Source organism: Crinia signifera, chromosome 8 (genome assembly GCF_055691185.1).
Source record: "Crinia signifera chromosome 8, ASM5569118v1, whole genome shotgun sequence".
Classification (NCBI taxonomy): Eukaryota; Metazoa; Chordata; class Amphibia; order Anura; family Myobatrachidae; genus Crinia; species Crinia signifera.
Genome location: NC_139224.1, coordinates 5,948,003 through 5,974,640, shown reverse-complemented (window position 1 = coordinate 5,974,640; position 26,638 = coordinate 5,948,003). Strand labels below are relative to the sequence as shown.

The 26,638-nt window shown below is 46.2% G+C and overlaps 1 protein-coding gene across 2 annotated transcripts in view; it reads right to left on the bottom strand.

Moving 5' to 3' along the window:
* Nucleotides 1–26,638, bottom strand: part of CHCHD6 (coiled-coil-helix-coiled-coil-helix domain containing 6) — a 204,932-nt gene that overhangs the window by 124,570 nt on the left and 53,724 nt on the right. The window contains exon 5 of one of the 2 annotated variants that reach the window (XM_083155652.1): nt 3,755–3,775. The exons of the other annotated variant lie outside the window; for it this stretch is intronic. Coding sequence (XP_083011778.1) covers nt 3,755–3,775 — 21 coding nt within the window. The remainder of the gene's footprint in view (nt 1–3,754; nt 3,776–26,638) is intronic. 2 annotated transcript variants of the gene reach the window in all.

Sequence of the window (26,638 nt, the reverse complement as noted above, 5' to 3'; positions counted from 1 at the left end):
CTGGTCATGATTCCGCTTCACTGGCCCCAATCAGTGTAATTTGGCCGGCACTCTGGGTGACCTATAGGTTACTCCGATGCTCACGCATTGGTTCGGATAGTGCGTCTTTGTACACCGCCGCGGATCACAGAGACCGGCAATTGGCTACTGTTCACTTAAAACAGAATTTTTGTTTTTAAATAAAAAACTTGTGATATCTCTGGCTCCAAGTGAACTGATAGGATGCGTTCTAATAAATGTCGGATCAAAAAACAAAAAGGTCACGGCGCGCTCAGCAAGACCGGAGAGAAGCCGTTCTCTACCTCTACAGAAAAGAATTCTCTACGTCGGCAATAGAACTCGCACAGATTCTTTATGGCAAAGGCCGACACAACGGGCCTGATCTTTTTAAATCTATGAAAGCATTGGGGTGTACAGGGCTGTCGTCAAAATGTGATGAAGCGTCCCAGACAGAAATGGTCCCGAAGGGCCAAGGCATGTCTTTAGAAGGCTGGCAGGGGTCGTTAGGAAGAGAGATTATATCCGAAGGCTGACTGCTACCCTATTCTTCCCAGGAGCGGCCTGGAATGGGTAAACTGGGACACTTCATGAAGTTTAGCCTGAGTGTATCTGGCAAGGAAAAAGCCCCTGTCTGGATTGCCGTATTCTAAATGTCAGCTTCGTCTGACGCTCAATGAGCCTGACACAGGCTCCTGCAGAAATCCTGGAGGCTAGGGATGCTTGAACAGAAAGGGGCCGGAGTAAAGATCATTGCGGGGCTGCGGGACGTCTTCTCAAATTCTCATATCCAAAGTCAGGATGTGAGCGACTGAAACGATCCCAAAATGGGCAGAGGTAGGCGGTCGATGGGTCAAAAGTAATTAGATCAACAGGCAAAAGATCGACACATGAAAAAGATCAACATGGTCAAAAGGTCGATGCAAGCAATAGGTGGACGTGGAAAAGGATCGATATGAGTTTTAAATTTGTATTTTTTTTTTAAAGGCAGTTTTTCATAATAAACTATACACACGGAGAGAGAATATAACAGTGTGCCGAGCGTAGCGAAACACCGCGCCGGAAGCACGGTAAGCGCAGCAAGCCATGCGAGGGGACGCACTACACATATACTGTGACCCATACCCGAAAAGAAGGGTTATTAGGCTTTACCAGCCAATAAATGATGGCGTAAATTTACTGATGGGAAATCTATTCCTTTCTAGAAGCTTTAGTAACTTCACCTCTGTCAGCCACGATGAGGTCACAAATGAGGTTGCATCACCGGGAACCACATGCCAGCTCTAGACCGTTTGCTTGCGTTGGCCTATTGTCCATAGTAACAGACAGTCCGGGCCCCGCTAAGGACTAACTAGAGGCATTTGGAGCCTTTCCTTTTGTTTTACTTAGGAATGTGCTGTCACAATGGGAAGACATGTTTGTATTCCCCACTATCAGCATCAGCCTCTGGAACATGCAGCGAGCCCAACTCCTATGATTTATAGTGAACGGTAACAAGGAACGTCTGCTGTACGGGGCCGTCTAGCTCAGCGACCAGGACACACACACGATGCGTCACCTTTCCTGCTACCGCCAGTCCTCATTGGGTGGATGGTAATAATGCTGCAGAATGTTAATGACCGCCTGCAAAGACAGACGGGCTCATTAGGGAGAGCGACCTTTGACCTGCGCATGGCTGGCTCTACCCAATAGGATTGTTGCTCAAGGTAATGGCTGGCTGGTGCCAATGAGGGTTTAAAAGGGCGTCGAAACCAGCATTAGCAATTAACAAACGTTTCATTTTAGGACGCTCGCCTTCCTTTCGTTATTTTCTGCTAACCAATTAACACAGATTTATCCATGTAAAGGTTTTAAAAATTGTGTGGGGGGATTTAGTTAAAGCCTTTTGTTCCATCGTGATACTTTTTACAGTTGTTTTCTGTCTATGTAATGAGGGCATAAACGGGATGGATAAGAACGAGGGGGTTGGAAAAAATGTTTTGCAACACTTTAAAAACCGGACGCTGATAGTAATCATTAATTGTGATGGCCTCCTTATTTTCCTGTACAGTGTCACTTGCCGGTGGTTCGGATGACTTTGGTCAGATAAAATACCAATAGTTCTCTTTAAACCTCTTCTCCTAGAAGTACAGGTAAGTCTCCCGGAGCAAGCCACGCCCCCGCCTCCCCCTCCAGCAGAAATTCATCATAGCCCCGCCCCCTACTGTACAATGAATCTGGGATATAATAGTGGGTAGCAGGATCCCAATGACGCGAGAATGGATCTACGTCCACGTACTGCCACCCAATGTGAGGCTACACCCCCACGATGGCGCAAACAGGCATCCAGGCCTTCTCACCGCACCCCGTTGTGAGGCCACACCCCCTGCCCCACCGACCCAGTGCCCCGAATCATCATGGAGCAACAGGAAAACTCGGTAATTATGACTCACACACACTTAACCATCTACAGTATGGCCATGTAAGATGACTCCCGAAAACGTAAAGGATTCCACCAACTCAATGGACCAGCAACCTAAAACTACTGGTAGCTTGAAAAATGTATTTATCTTCCTAAAATCAACCAAATATTTCATCCTAGAGGCATTTAGAAGTGATGATCCCTGCTCCACTCTGCCCACTGTGCTCCCTCGTTCCTGGAAGAGCCTCATCACCGACAGCAAATTCTAAGCATTCTAGCATTTCCCCAACTTTACTAATAGGGGAATATTTACCGTATATACTCAAGTATAAGTCGACCCGAATATAAGCCGAGGCACCTAATTATACAACAAAAAACTGGGAAAACTTATTGACTCAAGTGGGACCTTCACTCGAGTATAAGCCGAGGGGGGGCTTTATCAGCATAAAAAATGTTCTGGAAAAAGTAGGCCTATACTCGAGTATATATGGTAACAAGACATCTTAAGCTAAGAGAGTCACCCATGGCGGCTTCTGTTTATGATTATCGGTCAGGAAATCTACCTTGGAAGACAAAAAGGGGCAGATATCCCTCATCCTATCAAACACTCCCTATCATCACCATCCAAAACCAGCAGCCTACCAATCAGGCTGCGGCGTCCAGAGCACTACCAGTGCAGTCTCTGTGCATTCGTGGATCTCAAACCATTGGAGAAACGCGTCAACATCAAGATAATGAACATCTCCGAATTAGGCTCCACGCGAGTATGCTGTGCCACGCATTGAAGGGGAAAACATTTATAAGGATGATCACAGGTTAAACCCATCCCCCTACATACAACAGGGGGTCAGCATTTGTGAGCAGAACCCGAACCCACTAGGATGCAGCCCCTTAAATCAAGAAACAGGTGTAACAAACGGCTTGTACGGAGTCGGACGAGTTCCATAGGGGTAAATGTATGTAGCTTGGAGAATGTTATCTATCCCCATAAAGAACGTTATGAGCAAGGTAATATTGCACCAGCCAATCAGCTACAATATGTAAATTGACAGTTAATGCTCCAGCCAATCAGCTCCTATCATCTTGCACATAACGTTCTTTACGGGGGATAGATACCACTTCTCCAAGCTTCCTACATTTACCCCTTAGGTCCTAGCGACCCGGTAGGCCGCATGCTCCTAGACCAGAGGCTGATTCAGCTCTCAAAATGGCTGCCTTTATTGCACGTAGGTCGCAGGTACACTGTCCCATGTAAAGAGAAAGTACTGAAATGGGCCATGATTCCCACAAACAGCTGTAACTCCGTGACAATGTGACAAGTGAAATAAGCATGAAGACAAGCCAAGCAGTACTTACCCGCTCATCCAAATCCACCGGCTTTGCAGATAGAAAGAGGCAGCAGGAGGAAAAACAAAGAGAGGAAGAAGTGTCAGTGATTTATTGAGCCGGCATTTCTGTGGCACAAAGCTCTGCGTTCACATAGTGTAGAGAGGGCTTAAGGAAGGGAGAACATTAGAGCAGTGAGCGGTGACTGTTCCGCAGAGCTCCCAACATTGGGATGTGCAGATAGGAGGAGAACGGGTCCCGCAGCGCCTCAGAGCATGTCACATCCACGCGGCGGGCGGTGGACGCTGCCAGGGAGAATAAAAAACATCTGCACACTGGGGACCTGGATTCATCTCACAATACCACCTCTACTGCCGCACAAATATGGCCTATGTACAGTGTGTGTGTGTGTGTATATATATATATATATATATATATACATACATACATACATACACACACACTGTACATATATATATATATATATAACCTATGTACAGTGTGTGTGTGTGTATGTATATATATATATATATATATATATATATATATACATACATATACACACACTGCATAAGTAAAAAAAAAAAATTGCTCCTCCCCTCTATGGGGGAATTAAAGTGTTTTGTGGGCCAGAGGCCACTAGATGGATATGGATGGAGCACTTGGGGGACTACTTTGGACACGCACAGCATCAGTGCTGACATTGCGGTTATGTTGTTGCCTGGCAACTAGTACATACATCTATACATACATAGGCATATACACATACCCACAGAACATAAAAAAATAAATACATAAAACAAATAAACAAAAGAATAAGATAAGAAGGAAATCTCCCGTGGAGAACGGCGGTGGTTAAGCCTTCTGACAGTGTTGACTGTGGAGAACTTACACAGCGCTTAGACCTTTCAGAAGAGGTTAGAAATCTATTTCTCCATGAGTGCGGCTGTCCAGAATTGCTAATTGAAGCGCAAGTAATACACAAAGAGAACCAAAAAAAGGAAATAAATAAATAAGAACTATCAAAACAATAAAAGAACTAAAAACAAAAAGAAGTTTACAATTTTATTTACCAGTTATTTAAAAAAAAACACAAATAAAAATGTTAAAAAGTTACAGCTGGGGAAACATAGAATTTGACGGCAGAAAAGAACCACTTGGCCCATCTAGTCTGCCCCTATTTTAAACATGTTACCTCAAACCATATTTGATCCTTATTTCTTTGTATGGATATCAGTATGCCTATCCCAAGTGTGTTTAAATTGCTCTACTGTATTTGCATCTACCACCTCTGATGGGAGGCTATTCCACTTACACCCCTTTTACACCGCCGCAAAAACCCAGGTGTAAGAGGGGTTAACTCGTGTCCCTTTACGTGGGAATTCTACCCAGGTAATAACCAAAGTATAACACATGCAGGACATGGGTAGGGTAGTGGGCAGTGTAAACTGGTACGCCGAGTCATCCGACCCAGCTCTCGTTTACAGCAATGGAGGAAGCACAACCTCCGGACCACAGCGCCGTGCGGTCAACATGGAGGCTGGGCAGGGGGAGCACACAGCCTCCGCTGCTGTCTGCTGTACCCTGCAGACAGCAGCATAGGCAGGGAGGAGGTGAATGGATGCTCGTATGCGGCATCCATTCACCTTGCGGACGGGGGCTGGGGGGTGCATGGCGCTCGGTGGTCCCAGAAGGGTGATCGGCGGTCATGGCGCTTGGAGATGTCATACAGGGTATAGGTTCTCGATTCATTGTCACACATTAAGCAATGATCCCATACCATGACAGATGTTCTGGAGCGTCCTCATATACAGTTCTCTAAAACGGTTCCTGAGATGCATTATACATAGATTACTAGGAAGCATGGCACATGGATAAAGATGGCCAATCGCCACGGTCATAGACTGAAAGGGGGGCATTCATACTCACAATTATATTCTCCCCAACGGCGAACCCCTTCTCCCCAACACAAAAAACCCTGCCCTTCCCTTCCTCTCTGCAACACAGCTCCCTCTCTTCCCTTACTCATATCAACACAGTCCCCTCCCTCCACCCCTCTTCCCAAATCACAGCTCCCTCCCTTCCCCCTCTCCACAACACAGTTCTCTCCCCCCACTTCCCAAAACACAGTCCCCTCCCTTCCCCCCACTCTTCCCAGCACATAGCCCACTCCTTTCCTCCCTCCTCTCCAACACACAACATCCTCTTCCCTCCCTCAACACACAGCCAATTCCCTTCCCTACCTCTCCCCAACACACAGGCCCCACCGTTCCCACCTCTACCCAACACACACCCCCTCCCTGCCCTCTCTCTACCAAACACACAGCCCCCTCCCTTATTTATTTATTTGGTACTCTTTACCTAGCACGGCGCCCACGATTTTGATCGTGATCAACGCAGGTAAAAAAATCGCGGGCATTGAAAGCACTAAAAACCGGGTGCGATGCGACCGACGCGATGCCCGCGATTTCCCATAGGGAACAATATTAAATGTCTCAATTGACCCGATTTTCCTGTTCAATGCCTCAATTGACCCGATTTTTCCATAGGAAACAATGTTAAATGGCCCACAGAGGCCAAATAGGCACCCTGAAGTGTGAAATGGCCCCCACAATTGTTAACGCCACCCCACGATCAACGTGAACCCGAAGCGTGGCGAGCGCAGCGAGTCCGCAAGGGGCGGCGGTACGCGTCCTACGACCTTTTCATACCCCCACTATCCACGTCGGCGTGGAGTTGAGAATAGAATAGTGTGGCGAGCGCAGCGAGCCCGAAGCGTGGCGAGCGCAGTGAGCCCCGCGAGGGGACGCGGATACCTTCACAGGTAAACGCGTCCGCTCGCCACGCTTCGGGCTCGGTGGCTCGCTGCGCTCGCCACACTATTCTATTCTCAACTCCACGCCGACGTGGATAGTGGGGGTATGAAAAGGTCGTAGGACACGTACCGCCGCCCCTCGCGGGCTCACTGCGCTCGCCACGCTTCGGGTTCACGTTGATCGTGGGGTGGCGTTAACAATTGTCGGGCCATTTCACATTTCAGGGTGCCTATTTGGCCTCTGTGGGCCATTTAACATTGTTTCCTATGAAAAAATCGGGTCAATTGAGAAATTTAACATTGTTCCCTATGGGAAATCGCGGGCATCACGTCGGTCGCATCGCACCCGATTTTTTAGTGCATTCAATGCCCGCCGTTCTAGGTAAAGAGTACCATTTATTTTATTTATTTATTAACAGTTTTTTATATAGCGCATACATATTCCGTAGCGCCTTACAGAGAATATTTGAAAATTCACATCAGTCCCTGCCCCAGTGGATCTATATTCCCTACCCCATGTACACGCACTCACAGACATTCTAGGGTTAATTTTTTGTTGGGAGCCAATTAACCTACCAGTATATTTTTGGATTGTGGGAGGAAACCGGAGTACCCGGAGGAAACCCACGCAAGCACGGGAAGTATACAAAAACTCTGCACAGTTAGGGCCATGGTGGGAATCGAACCCATGACCTCAGCGCTGTAAGGCAGTAATGCTAACCATTACACCGTCCATGCTGTCCCCTTCCCTCCCTCTCACCAACACAAAGCCCCCTCACTTCCCTCCCTCTCCCCAACACAGAGCCCACTCCCTTCCTTCCCCAACACACAGCCCACTCCCTTCCTTCCACAACACACAGCCCACTCCCTTCCCTCCCCCTCACCAACACACAGCCCACTCCCTTCCCTCCCCCAACACACAGCCCACTCCCTTCCCTCCCCCAACACACAGCCCACTCCCTTCCCTCCCTCTCCCCAACATACAGCCCATTCCCTTCCCTCTCCCCCAACACACAGCCAGCTCCCTTCCCTTCCTCTTTCCAACACACAGCCCACTCCCTTCCCTCCCCCAACACACAGCCCACTCCCTTCCCTCCCTCTTCCCAACACAGCCAACTCCCTTCCATCCCACTTCCCAACACAGCCAACTCCCTTCCATCCCACTCCCCAACACACAACCCTCTCTTCCCTTCCTTTCCCCAACACATATCCCACTCCCTTCCCTCCCTCTCCCTAACACACATCCTCCTCTCTTCCCTCCCTCTCCACAACACACAACCTATTCATTCTCTTCCCTCTTTCTCCCCAACACACAAACCCATCTATTCCATCCCTCTCCCCAATATACAGCCGACTCCCTTCCCTCCTTCTCCCCAACATACATCATCCTTTCTTTTCTCCATCTCCCCAACACACATCCTCATCTCTCCTCTCCCCAACACACATTCTACTCTCCCTCTACCCAACATATAGCCTCCTCTCTTCCCTCCCTCTCCCCAACACACCACCCTCTCTCTTCCCTCCCTCTCCCCAACACACGCCCCCTCTCTTCCCTGCCTCTCCCCAACACACAGCCCACTCTCTTCCCTCCTTCTCCCCAACACCCAATCCTCCTTTCTTCTCCCCAACACACATGCTCCTCTTCCTCTCCCCAACATACATCCTCCTCTCTTCCCTCACTCTTCCAAACACACAACCCCCTTCCCTCCTTCTCCCCAACACACTGATCCTTCTCTCCAACACAATGACCCCGGCAGTTTCTTTTTCATCAGGGACCATCTCAGGAGAAACTGAGCAATATATCACCCCCGTGTGTACACAGCACTACACCCCAGGCACTTATCTTACATTTCCAGCTGTTTCCAGAAGAGGTCCTTATTGTGAAATTTGTGAAGAGCAGACATACTTCATTGTGAGCAAGCTACATTGTCCATATTATATATATATATATATATATATATATATATATATATATATATATATATATATATATATATATATATATATATATATATATACTTACACCTTGACAAAGGGACGCGCCTGTCCCGAAACATTGGATATGCCTGCTTGGTGACTAAATTATATTTACTTAAAAGTTACCTCTCAGTGCTGCTGTCTGATCTGTGTGTGTGTGTGTGTGTGTGTGTGTGTGTGTGTGTGTGTGTGTGTGTGTATACATACATACACATATACAAACTTTTAGTGGTCCCTTATTACTAGTATACACTGAAAACTTTTAGTAACTATGCGGTAATTCTATAATAATGCAACTTGTGCTTTGTGTGCATAAACCTCTTCAGAAATCAGACACAGACTAAACCGGAGACTCCTTAAAGACTAATAACCCGCCAGTCTGCAATTATTGTTTATGAGCACGAACGAAGGATATTGACAGCCCATTTCTTTACCCCTTGTGCAGCAGACTCCAACACTAAACACTTAAACAACCAAAATATCAAAAAATGAAATAAAACAGGATATAAGAGGGAATACACAAAATAACAAACAGAGACTGAGAATAGACTGGGACGGCACAAAGATGCTTTTACACATAAAATGTTGTAAATATGTGTCTGTAGCAGACGCATTATATTGACAGACACACAAAGTGTTTCTCCCGGCATCAATAAAATCAATGTGTAAATATAAAGGCATTTTCTCATGTAATTTCAACAAAGTTCTATCATCCAAAGGACGTCCGCAGATACGTAATGCACCTTACAAAGGGGGATTCAATTAGCCTTTTTTTATATAAATAAATAAAACATGACACTTTCTCACAAGTTATTCAAATAAAGCCTTGTTTTTCTTTGCATCAAAACAAAGTATCTGTCTTAGAAGGAAAACACAAAGGGGGACATTTACCAAAATGGATTCGTAGAAAAAAGGTGTATTCGTAGGGAGAAATACACCTTTTTTTTTACGAATTTGTATTTTCGGGATTTACAATCCCAAAAATACAACAATTCGTAGTCCTAAAGATGGAACATTCGTATTTGTAGTTACAAATACGAATGTCCTACACCATCGATAGGATACGACAGAAATCACCATTCAAAAGAATGGTGGTTTCTGATTTACTAAGCAGCCGTACTGATAATACGGCTGCTTAGTGGTGTAAAACACCCACGCAAATACGACAGGAAAATAGAACACCATTTTCCTGTTCTATTTGCGTTTTAGCCTGCACGGATCAGTCAGATCCGTACAGGCTGCAAGGTGTAAAAAAAAAGAGAAAAATAAATAAAAAAAAAACAAAAAACGGCGTGGGGTCCCCCCCACAGCCGAAACCAGCACCAGGCTGACAGAGCCCGGAGCCGGTAATTAAAAATCAGGGAACCCGACAAATAGGGGTTCCCTGATTTTTAACAACAAGCCCCAGGCTCCTGCTCTGGGGCTGGTTCCCAAAATACGGGGGACAAAATGACTAGGGGTCCCCCGTATTTTAAGAACCAGCCCCAGGCAAAACCAGCCAGCAGGGTAATGCCACAGCCGGGGGGAGACTTTTTATGCAAGTCCCCCCCGGCCAAAGCATTAACCCTACCGACCAGTCAGCCTGGCCAGGGGCCCTGGGGGAGTGGGGACCCCCCCAATAAAGGGGTCCCCCCCTCCAGGACTTACCTGACCAGGCTGAAGCCTGGTGCTGTCCTCGATGCCCCTGGGCGGTGGGCATCGAGCTGATAGCGGTGTAAAAAATAGAACAAACGATTGTTTTTTACTTTGGCACTACAAGTGCCAGCAAGCCTCCCCAGCAAGCTGGGACTTGGAGAACCACAAGTCTCAGCCTGCTGGGCATTAAAGGGCCCGCTGGGTGTAGTAGTGCCACAGTAAAAAAAATAGTTAAATAAAACACACTGACACCCATTTTAAATAAAAGTTTAATACACACATTACACACATACTGATACTTACCTATCTTGATCCCGTTGGTAGGTCGCTGGCTCCGGTGTCGGCGGCTCCGTGTCGGCGGCTCCGGGGACGGCGTCCTGTCCGAGGATAATCCATGTTGGACTTGTGGTTCTCCAAGTCCCAGCTTGCTGGGGAGGCTTGCTGGCACTTGTAGTGCCACAGTAAAAAACAATCGTTTGTTCTATTTTTTACACCGCTATCAGCTCGATGCCCACCGCCCAGGGGCATCGAGGACAGCACCAGGCTTCAGCCTGGTCAGGTAAGTCCTGGAGGGGGGGGACCCCTTTATTGGGGGGGTCCCCACTCCCCCAGGGCCCCTGGCCAGGCTGACTGGTCGGTAGGGTTAATGCTTTGGCCGGGGGGGGACTTGCATAAAAAGTCTCCCCCCGGCTGTGGCATTACCCTGCTGGCTGGTTTTGCCTGGGGCTGGTTCTTAAAATACGGAGGACCCCTAGTCATTTTGTCCCCCGTATTTTGGGAACCAGCCCCAGAGCAGGAGCCTGGGGCTGGTTGTTAAAAATCAGGGAACCCCTATTTGTCGGGTTCCCTGATTTTTAATTACCGGCTCCAGGCTCTGTCAGCCTGGTGCTGGTTTCGGCTGTGGGGGGGGACCCCACGCCGTTTTTTTTTTTTTTTTTTACACCTTGCAGCCTGCACGGATCTGACTGATCCGTGCAGACTGCTAGAAATAATTTGTATTAGCGGCCGTATATACGGCCGCTAATACGGATGGTTACACCATCGGAGGGTTACAAAGCAGTCGTATCTGACTGCTTTGTAACTGACCCTCCGGAACACGAGTTTGCATACGACTTAAACAGTCGTATGCAACCGTAGGGAAAATACCAATACAAAAACTAGGTTTTTCATATTGGTAAATTTCCCCCAAAATATCAATGATAAATTAAGATATCTATGTGTTTTCAGTGACGTTTCAGTGATTTTTTTTTCTTACCACACTTCATAGATGTGTGGATAGCGCCCCCCCCCCCCCCCCCCTTTTGTGCTGATTCTTAAATCATAAAATCTGGGGGAAACAGGTCAATCACTAGTTAGAGGACTAAAGATGGTGAAGTACTAGTACCTGGAGGGTGTAATTTCATCCATTGTAGAGCGGACAGGCCTCCTGGAGCCCAATACTGCTTTATAATTCTAGAATTTGATTATGAACATCCTTCGAAGTATTAACTTGGCCGTCCTCTTACCTTTCTTACCGTTCCTTCTCGCTCTCCTCTCATGACTTCACCTCACCTTCACTTCACTAACATTAAGTGTCCCCCAAGGCTCTACTCATGGACCTCTCCTTTTCTCACTCAATACGTGGCCGAATTCCATCCTCGCCTGACCACTTTCCTCACTCGTATCTCCAACTGTCTCTCCGCTATATTCTCTTGGATGTCCCAGAGCTTTCTTACACTTGGATGTCCCAGAGCTTTCTTACACTTGGATAACCCAGAGCTTTCTTACATTGGATGTCCCAGAGCTTTTACACTTGGATGTCCCAGAGCTTTCTTACACTTGGATGTCCCAGAGCTTTCTTACACCTGGATGTCCCAGAGCTTTCTTACACTTGGATGTCCCAGAGCTTTCTTACACTTGGATGTCCCAGAGCTTTCTTACACTTGGATGTCCCAGAGCTTTCTTACACTTGGATGTCCCAGAGCTTTCTTACACTTGGATGTCCCAGAGCTTTCTTACACTTGGAAGTCCCAGAGCTTTCTTACACTTGGATGTCCCAGAGCTTTCTTGCACTTGGATGACCCAGAGCTTTCTTGCACTTGGATGTCCCAGAGCTTTCTTACACTTGGATGTCCCAGAGCTTTCTTACACTTGGATGTCCCAGAGCTTTCTTACACTTGGATGTCCCAGAGCTTTCTTGCACTTGGATGACCCAGAGCTTTCTTGCACTTGGATGTCCCAGAGCTTTCTTACACTTGGATGTCCCAGAGCTTTCTTGCACTTGGATGACCCAGAGCTTTCTTGCACTTGGATGTCCCAGAGCTTTCTTACACTTGGATGTCCCAGAGCTTTCTTACACTTGGATGTCCCAGAGCTTTCTTACACTTGGATGTCCCAGAGCTTTCTTGCACTTGGATGACCCAGAGCTTTCTTACACTTGGATGTCCCAGAGCTTTCTTGCACTTGGATGTCCCAGAGCTTTCTTACACTTGGATGTCCCAGAGCTTTCTTACACTTGGATGTCCCAGAGCTTTCTTACACTTGGATGTCCCAGAGCTTTCTTACACTTGGATGTCCCAGAGCTTTCTTAAACTGAACAAGTCTAAAGCTGGCCATACACCACTGTAATCTCTTGCAGCAGCATATGGCCAGCTGATTCCCAGCGAGCCGCCCAGGACCTTCCCGGGCTGCAGGGTTGCATGCGATACATCACATGCGGTCCTTTCACACGTGATGGATTGCATGCAACTCCTGTTCTCCACCGCCGGGAGGAGAGTCCGAGGTCAGAGGTTAGACCTACATGCCGGTCCGACCTCCAACTCAGGTGTGATGCGCACAAGACCACGCATCGGACCAGAGGGATCACTCGCACCCAAATATCGGTAGTTTATGGGGGCCTTAAGATTGAGCTGATCCTCTTCCAATGCTCCAGCCGAACCTCACCTTCCACAATCTCATATCTAGTGATGGAACAACTATCTCCTCAAGCTCTAAGCTGTCTTGGAGTTATTCTGGACCCCTTACTCTCTCCTTGAAACCACACATTCAGAACCACTCACAGTCCCCATCTCAAAAAAAGTTTCCAAGATCACCCAGGATGCTACTAAAGCTGGGCATACATCAGGATGACCAGCATCAGATGTGAGACACACGACAGATCTTATATGTGTAGTTTCACATAAGATCTATCGTAAGATCTGCAACTCCCAGCATACTGGTCGTTAGCAGGCATCTTTAGATCTTAATTGCAGCACATAAGATCACGAACCGTCGAAATTGTGTGTACGGGCCAGAAATCGTTCTGATCTATTGCCGGCTTAAGACCCTCATCCACTCACTGGTCATCTCTAGACTGAACTATTATACTTTCCTCCTATCTGGCCACTCTGACATACTGTACCCCTCTCTCCACTCCAATCTATCCTCAATGCTGCCTCTCCTCTCTTACAAACCCTACACTGGTTCCCCTTCAAATCCAATTCTAGCTCCTCCCACCTACATACTGTATCTGACCTTCTCTCCTTTTACACTCCAACCCACCCTCTTCGCTCCACAAATGCATGTCGCCTCTCCAGCCAACTGGTTACTTCCTCTCACTCCTGCCTCCAATATTTTGGCCGTGCTGTTCCCTAACTCTGGAATTCTCTACCTCTCTTCCTCTGACTCTCTACAAAACTTCAAACGGGCTCTCAAGGCCCACTTCTTCACCAGCCCAGCCAACTCTCACCCTAACCCACTGCTACATGTTCATTGATTGTCTACTCCATTGTTTTACTCTATCTGCCACTCACCTTTAGAATGTAAGTGGTCACGAGCAGGGCCCTCTCCCCTCATGTGCGTTCCATCTCTATGACAATTTTCTACTCCATGCCCTCTACAATAGCACCAACTGTAGACGTTGATTTCTACCACCCAGATTATTTCAGTCTCCTGTCCCCTGGTGCAGCAATGTGTATATAGTGTATATAGTGTTCTTGTCCTACAACGTCTTGTAGTTTAAGTCATTGTTTTCTTAATGTATTTTGTAAGGCACTGCAGAACCCTTGTTGCACCAAATAAAAGATTTTTTTTTAAAAATCATAATTATTTATGGCGAATACCGAAAAACTACGAACGATGCTGTACAGCCACCTAAATTTCTGTATTTTGTAAATGCATTTGAAGAAAGCAATTACAATATTTGCATAGAATACATCTAGGTCAATGATCCGATAGCTGGACAGGGTTTCCCGACCAGTGCATCATTTCCCAAGTGCAAGCCTTGTATTATCAGAATGTGCGAGACAAGAGGGGGCTCTAAGAAGAGAAAGTGTCAGGTTTAGCAATTAAACAAATGACTTCCAGTGTAAAACACGGGACGAGTTTGATCAACGATGTACACGATTTTGCAGATGCATGGCAAGTGTTTACACCTGTACGCTTCACCGAGTATGCCGCGCTGTCACCTAATTATCGCCGGGCACTTCTGTGGCACGTCATCTCAGCGGCGAAGGGGTTAAAAGGACAATAGACAACGCTGCACTCCCTTTGCAGCACAGCAACCTCTGCATTTGCATATATGTGGAGTTCCTGGCGATCAAAATTCATAATCCTTCACACATTTACACTCCATTGAGGCAATCTGCAGTGACAGAAGACACTCTCCACCCTCCCCCCCCCCCATCTCTCCCACCCAGACCGTCTCTCCCTCGCTAATTCTCCGCTCAAGCCTATGAAGCGCAAAATTACAGACATTTCAAATTAAAGAGAGAGGAAGAGGAAAAGAACCTTATCAAATCAACATTAGCATCATAGGAGTCTGTAAAAGGAGGTAAGGCGATGAAATGGTACAGGCTGTGTTCTGCACAGAGGCGATGAGTTCATTTGAATAAAAGGTTGTTAAAATGGAAGCAATTTTGTCGCGCACCCACCCCAACACAGAGCGAGGACTCCACTGGCTCTTCAGCTATAAAAGTGCAAACACTAGCTTGGGATTCTGCAGGGTACTTAGCTCTGCAATAAGTGACCAAATCAAAATGGTCAATAGGGACACATACGTTGGTGGTTTTCAATTAACTGATACAAACTAGCAGAGAGGTGCCCCCTTTGGAGCAGAAGCCTGGCGGCAAAGAACTCCATTGTCTCAGAGAGTGACGCATTGATTATACAGCTTACACTCGTTTGCGAGTATTAAAGATTTAGTAATAAGTGCAGAACATTTCATGCTGCCGTTCTGGAGGAGGAAAGATAGGACACTGCTTACATTCTGTTGGGTCCATAAAGGCTGGCACTGACCTGGTACAGCGCTAAAGACGCCTGGTGTGCCAGACCGGTACCTGGTACGATCGAGTAACTGATCATAGGGTTACATGTGTTGTTTATCCACTGAAAATCATATACCACATCATTCATCATGGCTAAACATGGAACGATGCGTGCCAACCTTTCCGGCTGCTGCTGAGATCAGCAAGCTAGTGGAATGACCGGTGAGTGCCTGCGCTGCATCGTGATCACGCCAACACACCAACATTTTTTAAACAATTGGTCGTTCGGAACGGTTGAGAACGGCCATGTCGTTTAAAAAAATCACTGTGTGTGCGGCTTTAGAACACCCCTGGCATGGAACGGGTGGGACGTGGTGACAAATCGCTCCCAGGATCAGTGTGAAATCTCATCACACGCTCGAGCAGAGTGAATGGTTGCCAGGAAGAAGATGGTTTCGCTTGACATCATCGCAGACATAGAATAGGCGACAGAAGGAACCGGTCACTATGAAGACTGTATACTATATAACTTTGTGACTACATAAAACTAACAAAAATATAGCTAATCTGGGCCAACACACATCTGTACGACGTACAAACTATAGGATAAGTATAAGTACATACCTGCCAATATATGCTGTAACGCTGACGAATGTAATATCCGCTGCAACTGATCTATCCGTGAAACGCGTCAGTCCATGCAGATATATTGTTAGATCTGCGGGTATCCGACTGACCAAATAATATATCAGCCAGAGTCCTATACGGGACTAGTTAGTTACGTCCTTCTACTAATTATATCCCTCAAACTATCCTGGACTCCCTTAGATTGGTATAAACGAGTGTCTAAATAAGGGGCTAATAATGTCATTTAGTAACCCGTCATTAGTTACTCTCCAGGTTGATTTCAGATATTAACCTTAAGTTAAGGTGCAATAGGGGAATCCACCCGCATGTACAGACATCTAATGAATAATAACTTATTTATCTCACTGGATTCACTGCAGGCCCAAACTATACCCGTGTCCACCACTTGACATCAAGGGCCAGATGTCCCAAGCGTCAGAAAGTGATAAAGTGGTTAGAGATAAAGTGGCAGGTGTATTAAGCCTGGTGAAGAGATAAAGTGGAGATAATGTGGAAGGTAATAACGCACCAGCAATCAACCCCTAACTGTCATTTTTGAACATAGATGATTGGCTGGTGCGTTATCACCTTCTTCTTTATCCCTTCACGAGGCTCAAAACATCGGCCCCATAGTACCAGACAATCAGCTCCTAACTACAGTATTACAAGCTGTTTTTGAAACATGACTGGTTGGTTGGTACTTTATCTCTCTTGACTTAATAACTCTCCATATCCCCCGCAGAGTTTTGTTCGGACTCCCCAATCAAATTCAATAGCTTTTTTTTTTTTACCAAAGTTAATATTACGGGTTCTATTGGTTTTTGTAATAATGAGCTTTCATCCAGATCAGCGGTTCCCAACTCTGGTCATTACTCCCAACAGTTCACATTTCCCAGGTCACCTGCCAGGAGCACAGGTGCACTCATTATTCAAATCTTAAAAGAGGCACAGGTGGAGCTAATTATTTCACTTGTATTTTCGTGTGGAGATCTGGAAACGTGAACTTTTGGTGGTATGAGGACTGAATATCCCGACACAGCAGCGCAATGTATTAGAGTAAATACTGGTGGCCACTACACCCTCCATAGCCCAACATTGAGAAATCCCTCACCTCCATCACTAAGTAAGGTACACATTGCCTAGAGGACGGAGACATTGGGAATCCCATATTCACTGCTAAGGGCCCCACAACTATTATTCACAATTTCCTTCTATTCTGACATTTTGGGACGATATATCGTCTGGAAAGTGTCAAGTCGTATGTATTTTCCATCCGATCCGATGCACGGTCCTGTGAGTGTCAGTTCTGAGCCCCTGCATCCCTAGTGCTTCACTACTGATTTATCGAAATCGAATGGACTCGGATAGAAAATAAAGTGTTTTGTTTGTGCACGCAATGTATCGCAGGAAGTGTGACTGATATTTCCAGCTCCCGAATCCAGCCCATCCAGATAAATCTGGAAGCACCACAGCAGAGTGACACCCCAGGCAGGAAAGAGGAACTGCACAGGGTATTAAAGTTGCAGGCTGTAGAATGAACACTTCATTCCCTTACACAGACTCCAACTGGCCAGAGTAGAAACCCGGTTATGGTATTTTGGGCTACGCAGTGAGATTCCACCCCGGCACCGGCACAGCGATATACCAGTCATCCTTCAGCTGCCAAGCATTATCCTGGTGCTCACCGGCCCACAGCGACTCCTAAGTAGAGGTTGGCTATTGGCCTGCTCGGTATAAAAGGGGTTAAAGTCACCCGCGGATGTGCTTTTAGTATGACAAAGACCTACAAGGCAGGCGAAGCAAAAGAAAGAGTGTCTTATGATTAATTGCCCTTTTTAAATTGCAATTATGTCATTCAACAAAACCCACGAACATTAATTTACAATTTGCAGAGTGAATAATTGAATAATTACCAGCTCCCTGAATATAGTCCACACTCAGAGTGTTAAAATAAAATATGATATAACAAAGAAAGAGGTTTTTCGGCGATTTTTTCTTTTCTTCCAGGGGTGAAAATTGGCTGCCAGTTATTCTGCCTCGTTGGGTCCCGGTTCCATGCACGTCGTTGGATTGTAGGAAGATGTTCCGCTTTGTGCGAATGGAGAAGTATTGAACTAGGCAGAAAGTAACAGAAAATGTAGTTGAATGTGTTCTGTATTGGGTATCGGAACTCAAAAGTGGGAGAGTGGGGAAGCGTGTCCATAGAAACCAATCCTTCAAATAATAATACTTTTATTTATATAACGCTCTTCCAATAATAGGACTCAAGGCGCTTAACAGATAGAATGAATGTAATACAGTACAGGAACAATGAAGTACAGAAAAGCTTTTCATAAACTATACTTAAAGGAATTATGGAAATGCTTGAGTCAACAGGAAAGTCTTGAGCCTGTTTTTGAAGTATTCTAGAGTGGGGGGGGGGGGGTCTCTAAAACTGTGCGGGGAAGCGAGTTCTATAGATTCGGAGCCGCATGGCTAAAAGCTCGTACCCCAGGATGAATTACGGAAGATTCTAGGTATTCAGCATTACTATTTATCAAGTACATTCTACAAAACTGACAGGTTGAAGAAAATTGGTTGCTATGGGAAACTTTGCCATTGTCCACTTCCACACTCGTTTCACTGCTGATTATGTCAATCCTTAAAGTGCTTATATACTCTGCGCTGCTGCATTCTCCTGATTGGCACTAGCATAGAGACAAATTCATCCAATTAGTGATTACTGAATGTTTCTTGTACAGTAGCTTTTTTCACTGAAAACTAGTGGCGTAACAATAGCCCCCTCAGGACCCAGGGTGGCGGGGAGGCGCTGAGTAAGTGTGGGTGCCTGGGGTCTGCGGGGGCTATTGCTGTGCTGCAACGCTGCCGCCTACCGGGACGTGCATTACACCTCCGCGTCTGTAACCGAGACCCACAGATCTACTTGTCTGCAGTCCCGGCGCTCCTCCTGGCTCCTACTGCTACTGAAAACTGACCATCACAAAATGTCCGCCCCCTTACAGCAGACCTTTTTGAGGATGCTAGAGGAGGCGGCGGCCTTCTCTTGCGACCTTAAAAACGGTCTGGTGTTTAGGGCAGCCATTTTGTGATGGTCATTTTCAATAGCAGTAGAAGCCAGGAGGAGCGCCGGGACTGCAGACAAGTAGATCTGTGGGTCTTGGTTACAGACGCAGCAGTGGCGGCAAGCGAAGGGGTAAGGCAGCGTTGGGGGGGAGGGGGGGTGGTGGTGGTGGTTCTTGGTGGGGGGGGGGTGCAATTTTTGTAGCTACACCGCTTCTGAAATAGATAGTATCTGATTGGTTGCCCAGAGCAATGTCCCATGTAAAATAGAACTGTCATGTTAGTGAATGTCCCTCTTCGTGTCTGCCTGTATACTTCCCTCGTAGCGTTGGTTACTAAGATGGAATTAGGGCATTACATATGTCACGTACCCACTGGCATTTAAATGGAAGAAGCTGTCTGTGTTATCGGTCTAATCTCATAGTTATACACAGATCCCATGTACCGATGAATGTAATTTCCCCGGCTTCTGTGCCCTCCACCTGTGCTTACTACAGAGGCAGACAGCAGAATTATAGCCACAACACAGATACACTGCGGTAAGGCAGGTGAGGGGTGTGTCTGCACAGGACAGGGAGCCACTCCCACACCTGTAACCTGCCACGTGTAATGTACTGGCAGCCAGTGATACTTATGTAGAAGATGATCAAAAACTAACTAAAAAAGTGTAGAAAAGGAACAAAATATGTCACGGCAAAAATAAAAAATAAAAAACACCTTAAGTCTAAAACCACATAAACACATTCTATTTCTGATTGTTATTGTTCATGGAATGGACTAGGAATCCTCTATAACAGGGGTGCTGAAACTGGGACCCCATCAGACAATAACACATTTTTACAGGACCCCAGCAAGTTAGTACTGAATGGCTGCCACAGGTGTGGTCAGTGAAGTGAAATGTCCGCTGTTGTGACAGGGAGGCAGAGGGTAATGGGGGGATGGAAGAGGGAAGCAGTGGGTGTTTACTTAATGAATTATACCCTGTTCCCCCTCCACAGACACATTAGCCTGATAATCAGCAACATAGAGCCGTGACCCCATGCTGAGGTGGTCCGGACCCACAGTTTGAGAACCGCTGCTCTATAACATCAGGACATTTAATAATAATAATTTTTATTTATATAGAATTCTTTCTCCAATAGGACTCAAGGCGCTAACAGATAGAATGAATGTACAGAAAAGCTTTTCATAAACAATCTGGAAATGCTGGAGTAAACGGGTGGGTGTCCTATTAGGAGTGGTATCCAATTAGCCCCGGTGCCCTGCTCCCCCGGTGCCGGCACTTATCAGAGATTTATGTTTGGTTGCCTCAAGCACGCATCGTACAATCCACTATAAGCAGTCCTTCAGGGCCGCGATAACACATGGGTCCCGGAACCTATCCCACATCTTGTGTGTTATCACATGACCTCAGTACACGTTTCGCCACAAAAAAAACGGGATAATCAAATAACTCCCCATTGCGCTATAATCACAATATTAGCTCATAAAATCAACGGGGCTAATAGTACACAACCCGCATTGTATATACAAAGTCCAACTACACCAATGCACAACTAAGAATACACCTGGGACCAATACCTAAAAATAAATTTACTAAAGTGTCATAGCAACCAATCAGATTCTGTCTAGCATTTCTCTATTGCATCCTAGAAAATGATAGGCAATAAGTAACTAGTGCTAAGGGCGTAATTAATCTGAGATTCCTACTGTCTGACAGTTGGAATCCCGTCTCGTTTCGCTCCGCACGACAGGAACTCGACAGTCTGAATTCAACGTTCCGACTGTCGAGTGTCAGAAAGTGGGCGTGTCAGCAAAAATGGTCACGGATTGTCGAAAAACGCCCATGATACCGAAAAGTCGGATCTGTTTTGTCGAAATCTGGCTTCAATGCTGTCAGAAACAGCCGCACTGAATAGGTGGAGGGCGCTTTTCCCCTGTCGGAAATAGCGGCCCGGGATTATACCGCCCTAAATGTTCCAACACATTGTAATCGGGTTGCCTTTGTGTCACGATTACGCCTCTCTGACCGACTGCTGCAGAACACCTGTCAGGTACAGGGGAACACTATCTCCTCCCAAAAGCGGCAGCGGCGGGGAAGATCCTGACGTCCCGGGAGTAAAAGGGCAGCATTCACACAAGGACCCCAATACACCCGTAAGGTACACACTAGAGAACAAGCCTATAAATATAGAAGTGAGGGAGAAACTTGTCACAACAACGGTGGCTTTGGAGACAGAAATGAAGCCTTCGCCAGCGACGCTGCCTCGTTACCAGTCGAAAAAAAAAAAGCACAGTCCAAATAGATGGAGATGACAGTCATAACGAACACGATTAAATGACACATTAGTGGACTAATTATTCTGAATGCATTAAAGATTCTCCTGGGAGATAGGAAGTGTGTTTTACACGCGCTCCCCCGGGAAGGCTTGATGCCTGCCAGTACACAGTGTCTTACCAGGGTAGTCTCAGAGGAGACGCAGCGGCTGCTGACGCCATCATTAGCGGCTCAGCCACCCTTGTGCTATCATCACGCTGTACATGAGCCAAGTGGCTAGCGAGACACGTGGCGCCACGGTGCGTGTGCAAGGGTTATGTGTGCTGCGGAATGGACAGGGCCAAGGCATCACCCCAGCAGCTGAGGCACAACAAGTCAAAGGCAGGGAATTGCTGGGACGAGTAGTTCTGCAACAGCTGATGGCACGCTGCTTCGTCTGAGCGACTGGTCTTTGCAATAGCAGAACAAATATTTAGTGCGGATCATAGGGGTCAATAGGTCGACAGGCACGAGGATGACAATTTGTGCAGCGCTTTGGTCATGGTGTCTTGCTCCGCTACCTATGTGCTCAACCTGCTTTACCATTCCCAATTGTAGTCCATGTGGATCGCAGATCATGAAAAACTCCAAAGAAAGAAAAAAATCATGAAAAACTCCAGAGGGGAAGCTGCAGCAGAGTTCAAAATTCAAATAGGGAAGCCACACCCACTGTGAGTGAGTCAGATTGGAATGGCAGTTGGTGGCAGTTGCTGTGGCTCCCCTATTTGAAATTTGAACTGTCCTGCAGCCCAACCTCTGGAGCCGCCACTGGTAGAAACCACTTTCGAATTCTGAGGTCCCCGATCAGGAGCTACGGTCTTTGGCCATGGCCGTTACTTTCCGTGGTGGACACTATATAAATCTGAATGAGCCCATCCTTCAGTGGAATGAGGTTGCCAGCTTCATCGGCACAAAAAACGCATCACCACTTAAACTTTTTTTCCATGGTACCAGCCATATGCGTCTGACATCTGCTTCCAACACAACATGGGCAGCTGGATACCAACAGTAAAGAAGGAGCCATATATGCCCATGGTACCAACTGAAGCACCCTTGGGTTGTCGGGTTACAGAACACCCTTCCTACACATTCCCATCAGCGCCTTCTTACATAATAAGGGAAGGAGAACCCAGAAGAGGGTCACAAGACGCAACAGACTGGTGCAGGTAAATACCCTATCCACAGAGCCGTAAAAGCTGGCATTGCATTGCCTGGCACTGGCATGACACGCCGCCTACACTGAGCACTGGATGGTGTCCATTAATCGCCAACGTACTGCACTGTGCCCCAAAGACCATTTTCTCTTCTCTGTGCGTTGTACTATACTATTATTTGGGATTAGCTTTAAACATACATCTACAGCCTGACTAATCTCATACGCTCACATAAATAAAATACAAAACGTTAAACACTAAGGTAAACCGTTTTTCAGCGTTCAGTTACCCAAAAAGTCTGCTCGTTAGGGACTGCGACCACCGCAGCCAGAGCAACAGCAGATGATACAACAGACATTTTCCCACCTTTTAAAAATATTAGTGTGTGAAGTTCACCTTAATCTCCCGCTCTGCAAACCAGCCAATTATAATCTGCCGCTCATGAATAAAAATACATTATTATTAAGGAGGGAGATTAATTGCATTTAAAAAAAAAAAATTCCCTAATATGAATGCTGAAGATTTCAGACGGTATCTCGTTAATGAATGAGGCCAAAAATATCCTGGCTTACAATATGCGCGGAGAGCGAGTGCAGCCAACAAAACCACCATTTTCAAAAATAATAGGGATTTTTAACAGTGTAATAAATTAGCGCTGTGTTAGATATAATACAGTTTATCCTTGCAAGGGAGGGAAAGCAGACGCAGGCAGACTGGAAGAATGAATCACAGAGAGGGCAGCGAATCCTATGGATGGCTGGAACACAGTGTATAGCAATGACTCATCGGTTCTCGACTGCCTAGTACTGATGGTATAGAGGTGCATGGCCTATGCACAGCCGAGGCAGCCATTTTGTGGATGCAGCCCAGTCCAGCACTAGGATACGGCTGGGCCTCGTGCCTCAGTGATGTCTCTCCCAGGGGGCCGTGCCAGAAAAATGCTAGTTAGGTGCTGACTGGTTGCTAGGGGCAACCTCTTTACTTGATCTCTGTTGATTTAACATAAATGACAACCGCAGGCTACAAAGGCCCCCATACACCTGTAAGTTTGGGCCGATTCCACCCGATTCTGATGGATCAGCCCAAACTGGAAGTGCCAAATCGTATGAGAGCCCTCCCAGGGAAGAGCCGAGGAAGTTGAATGTAAATCCGGTCCGACTTGTGACAAGTCGGACAAATGTATGGGTGCCTTAAGAATGTTGATGTTTAACTTTTCTCCTTGGTTTGTTTCTTCAGGCTGCACAAGTGTCATGGACTACCGTGGCAACCACAGTCACACAGCACAATGAATACTGAAGCTCTGGAGCATCCCTCTGAGCTCTTTCTGCTCTGTTCCTTCCAATCGCAACACGCTGAAAGATGTGTGTTACAGGCAGGAATCCTTTGTACCCACCAGAGAGGGTAGAAGGACAGCAAACCAAACAGAAGGACTATTATATGCATGTTTAGCAGGTACTGTTAGAGGTGTTTTATAATGGTGGCGGTAGTATTTGGGAACCAATGGATGGCTGGGTGGAGATAGGCTGAATATTGGTTCAGCAGGTCAACATACATGTGGTAACCACTAGCAATAAGTCGACATATAGAAAGGTCGAAGTGAGTTTTTCATATTTTTTGATCTTTTGGACTTCTTCATACTTTTCCATCCATGCAGACTTTGACTGTGAATACTGATAGGGGGTGCACATGGTCAGATTGGCACGGACACCAAAAAAAATACGAAAAACTCAGACCTTTTGGGATTGACAAAGACACGTTCTGTGCGCTACACCACACCCGCCCAGCAGTGTGCAACACATGGGTGCACTTTAAAGGTGTAACTAGATCCTATAAAAATCCAATTTGACACCCGAGGCTTCGCCGTCCTGCTTGCTGTACTCTATGAAGTATTTTATTCAGCATACTGGTTTTTTTTTTTACCTGCAAATATATATACTCTGTGGACCTCACTAACAGCCAAATGGTTAAGTGCCTCATGGAACAAAGCAGCTGTTTGAAGCCTTTGAAGTCAGGCGTGTAAATAGCAGAAACCAGAGTCAACATTTCTGGGTAGCGCTCATTTATTACTCTCCTTGAAATGAAGGCAGGAATTGTCAGCCAACCTATGTCATTACGCTGCCATCTAGTGGCACAATTGCAGAAGTGCACTAAAGTGCATCGGAATGTGCCCAGCAGGATTAGCTGCTGTACCTGTCTCACCCACCTGTCCAAAGCTAACATTTAAAGGCCATATACGGAGGGGTGCGACTTTCTGCGATCCGATCATTGGCTTAGTTGCAGCATGCATGAGATGCGCTTAGGTGTCCAAAATGCTCTGCCACAGCCATAGGCGTGCGCAGCACATTTTATTAGGGGTTGCACTGTCAAAGCGGTGTGCCTAGCACCACCTATTGGTCATGTCTAACACGCCATTGGGTCTGTCTAACACCGCCAATCAGGCGTGCACTCACTACAATATAAAACGTCTCTCAGCCGCACCATTATATTCTGCCTATATCTTCTAATTACTCAGTGTAACAGTACATGCAAATAAAGTCAAAATCATATCTGGATGACACAGATTTGTAGTGATATGACAATGGTGTAATACAATTAATAATGCAAAACGCACATAATTGATTGATGGGCGCTTATTTTAATGGAATACAGGTCTAAAAAGCAAAAATCTTTGGTAAAAGGTATTGCTGGTATTACTAGCAGCAATAAGTGTGGGGGTGGGGGCTCAGCATTAGGGGGTGCCTGTGCACCCTTAACACTCAATGTGCGCACGCCTATGGCCACAGCTGTTATAGGGCTATGGGGCATAGTGATATTTACAGCAGCTGGTACTGCGGAGACTTCAGCACCAGGATGCATTTCCGGGTCGCCCTGTGGTGCATCGAGGAACCCGATTCAGAGTCAATATGACTTCTGGTTATAGGTGGACAGGGTTTATGTCTCAGTAACATGCACCAGATTCAATAAAAATAGATGCTTCCTACATAACTCCTGATTCCAGCTATATCTAGGCGCGGTGGGCGCTGGGTGCATGAATAATCATCCACAGGATCATTCGGTGATCATTCGAATTCCAGTCTGTGCATTAGACGTTATTAATAATGTGAAAAAATAGTGATATCAACATGTCAACGGCCTTTATAAGGATCAGTAAATGCTGGGGTGACTTTCAGGAACTGTATCGATTGCGGTAGAGAGCAGTTTTGTTTCTATACAGAAGACTAAGGCGACAATGGATTTTGGGGCAGATGTATTAAGCTTCAAAAAGTGATAAATTGGAGAGTGATAAACAACCAGCCAATCCGCTTCTATGTGCATTATTTCAAACTCAGCCTGTAACATGACAGGTAGGAGCTGATTGGCTGGATGTTTACCACTCTCCATTTTATCACTTTTTGACGCTTGATACATCTGGCACTTAGAAAGAGATAAACACGGGGGTGATAAACATCCAGCAAATCACCTGCTAACTGCCATGTTATAGGTTGTTTGAAAATGACAGTTAGGGGCTGATTGGCTGGAAGTTTATCACTTTATCACTCTCGCATTTAACCCATTTTTAAGGCTTAGGAGTCTTATAAGGTGGTCACTTATAATTAAGGAACAATATATATATATATATATATATATATATATATATATATATATATAATGCATTCACCAATTGGCTGCTAAATGTCATCTCTTAACTTATTGACTGCATCACTGAAATAACTACACATGCCCTTAAATCAATAAAAACCCAGCCATCAAATTAAACCGTCAATTAGGCTAGCAAATTGGCCGGACACTGGAGGAAACGGGCAAAGGTCAAAGGGCAACCGCTGCAGCCTGGCAGTAAATCTCGACTCGACAAAAAATATGTTATTGGTAATTATTGACCGACAGCTGATACACAGTAGCAACTCTAGGAACAGGCCTGCGAATCAGGGGGGGGGATGGGATCTGAGAGGTCCCTTCTGCTTCTGGGTTACCACGTTGCTAGGAGATGCAGAATTCCCGGGAGATTGCCACTTTAAGTGAATGGGGTCTTATAAACAAGATGCAGAGTGAAAGGGCGCATTGCTCGGAGAGAGGAGATTAAATGCATTGCCAGTAATACACTATGGC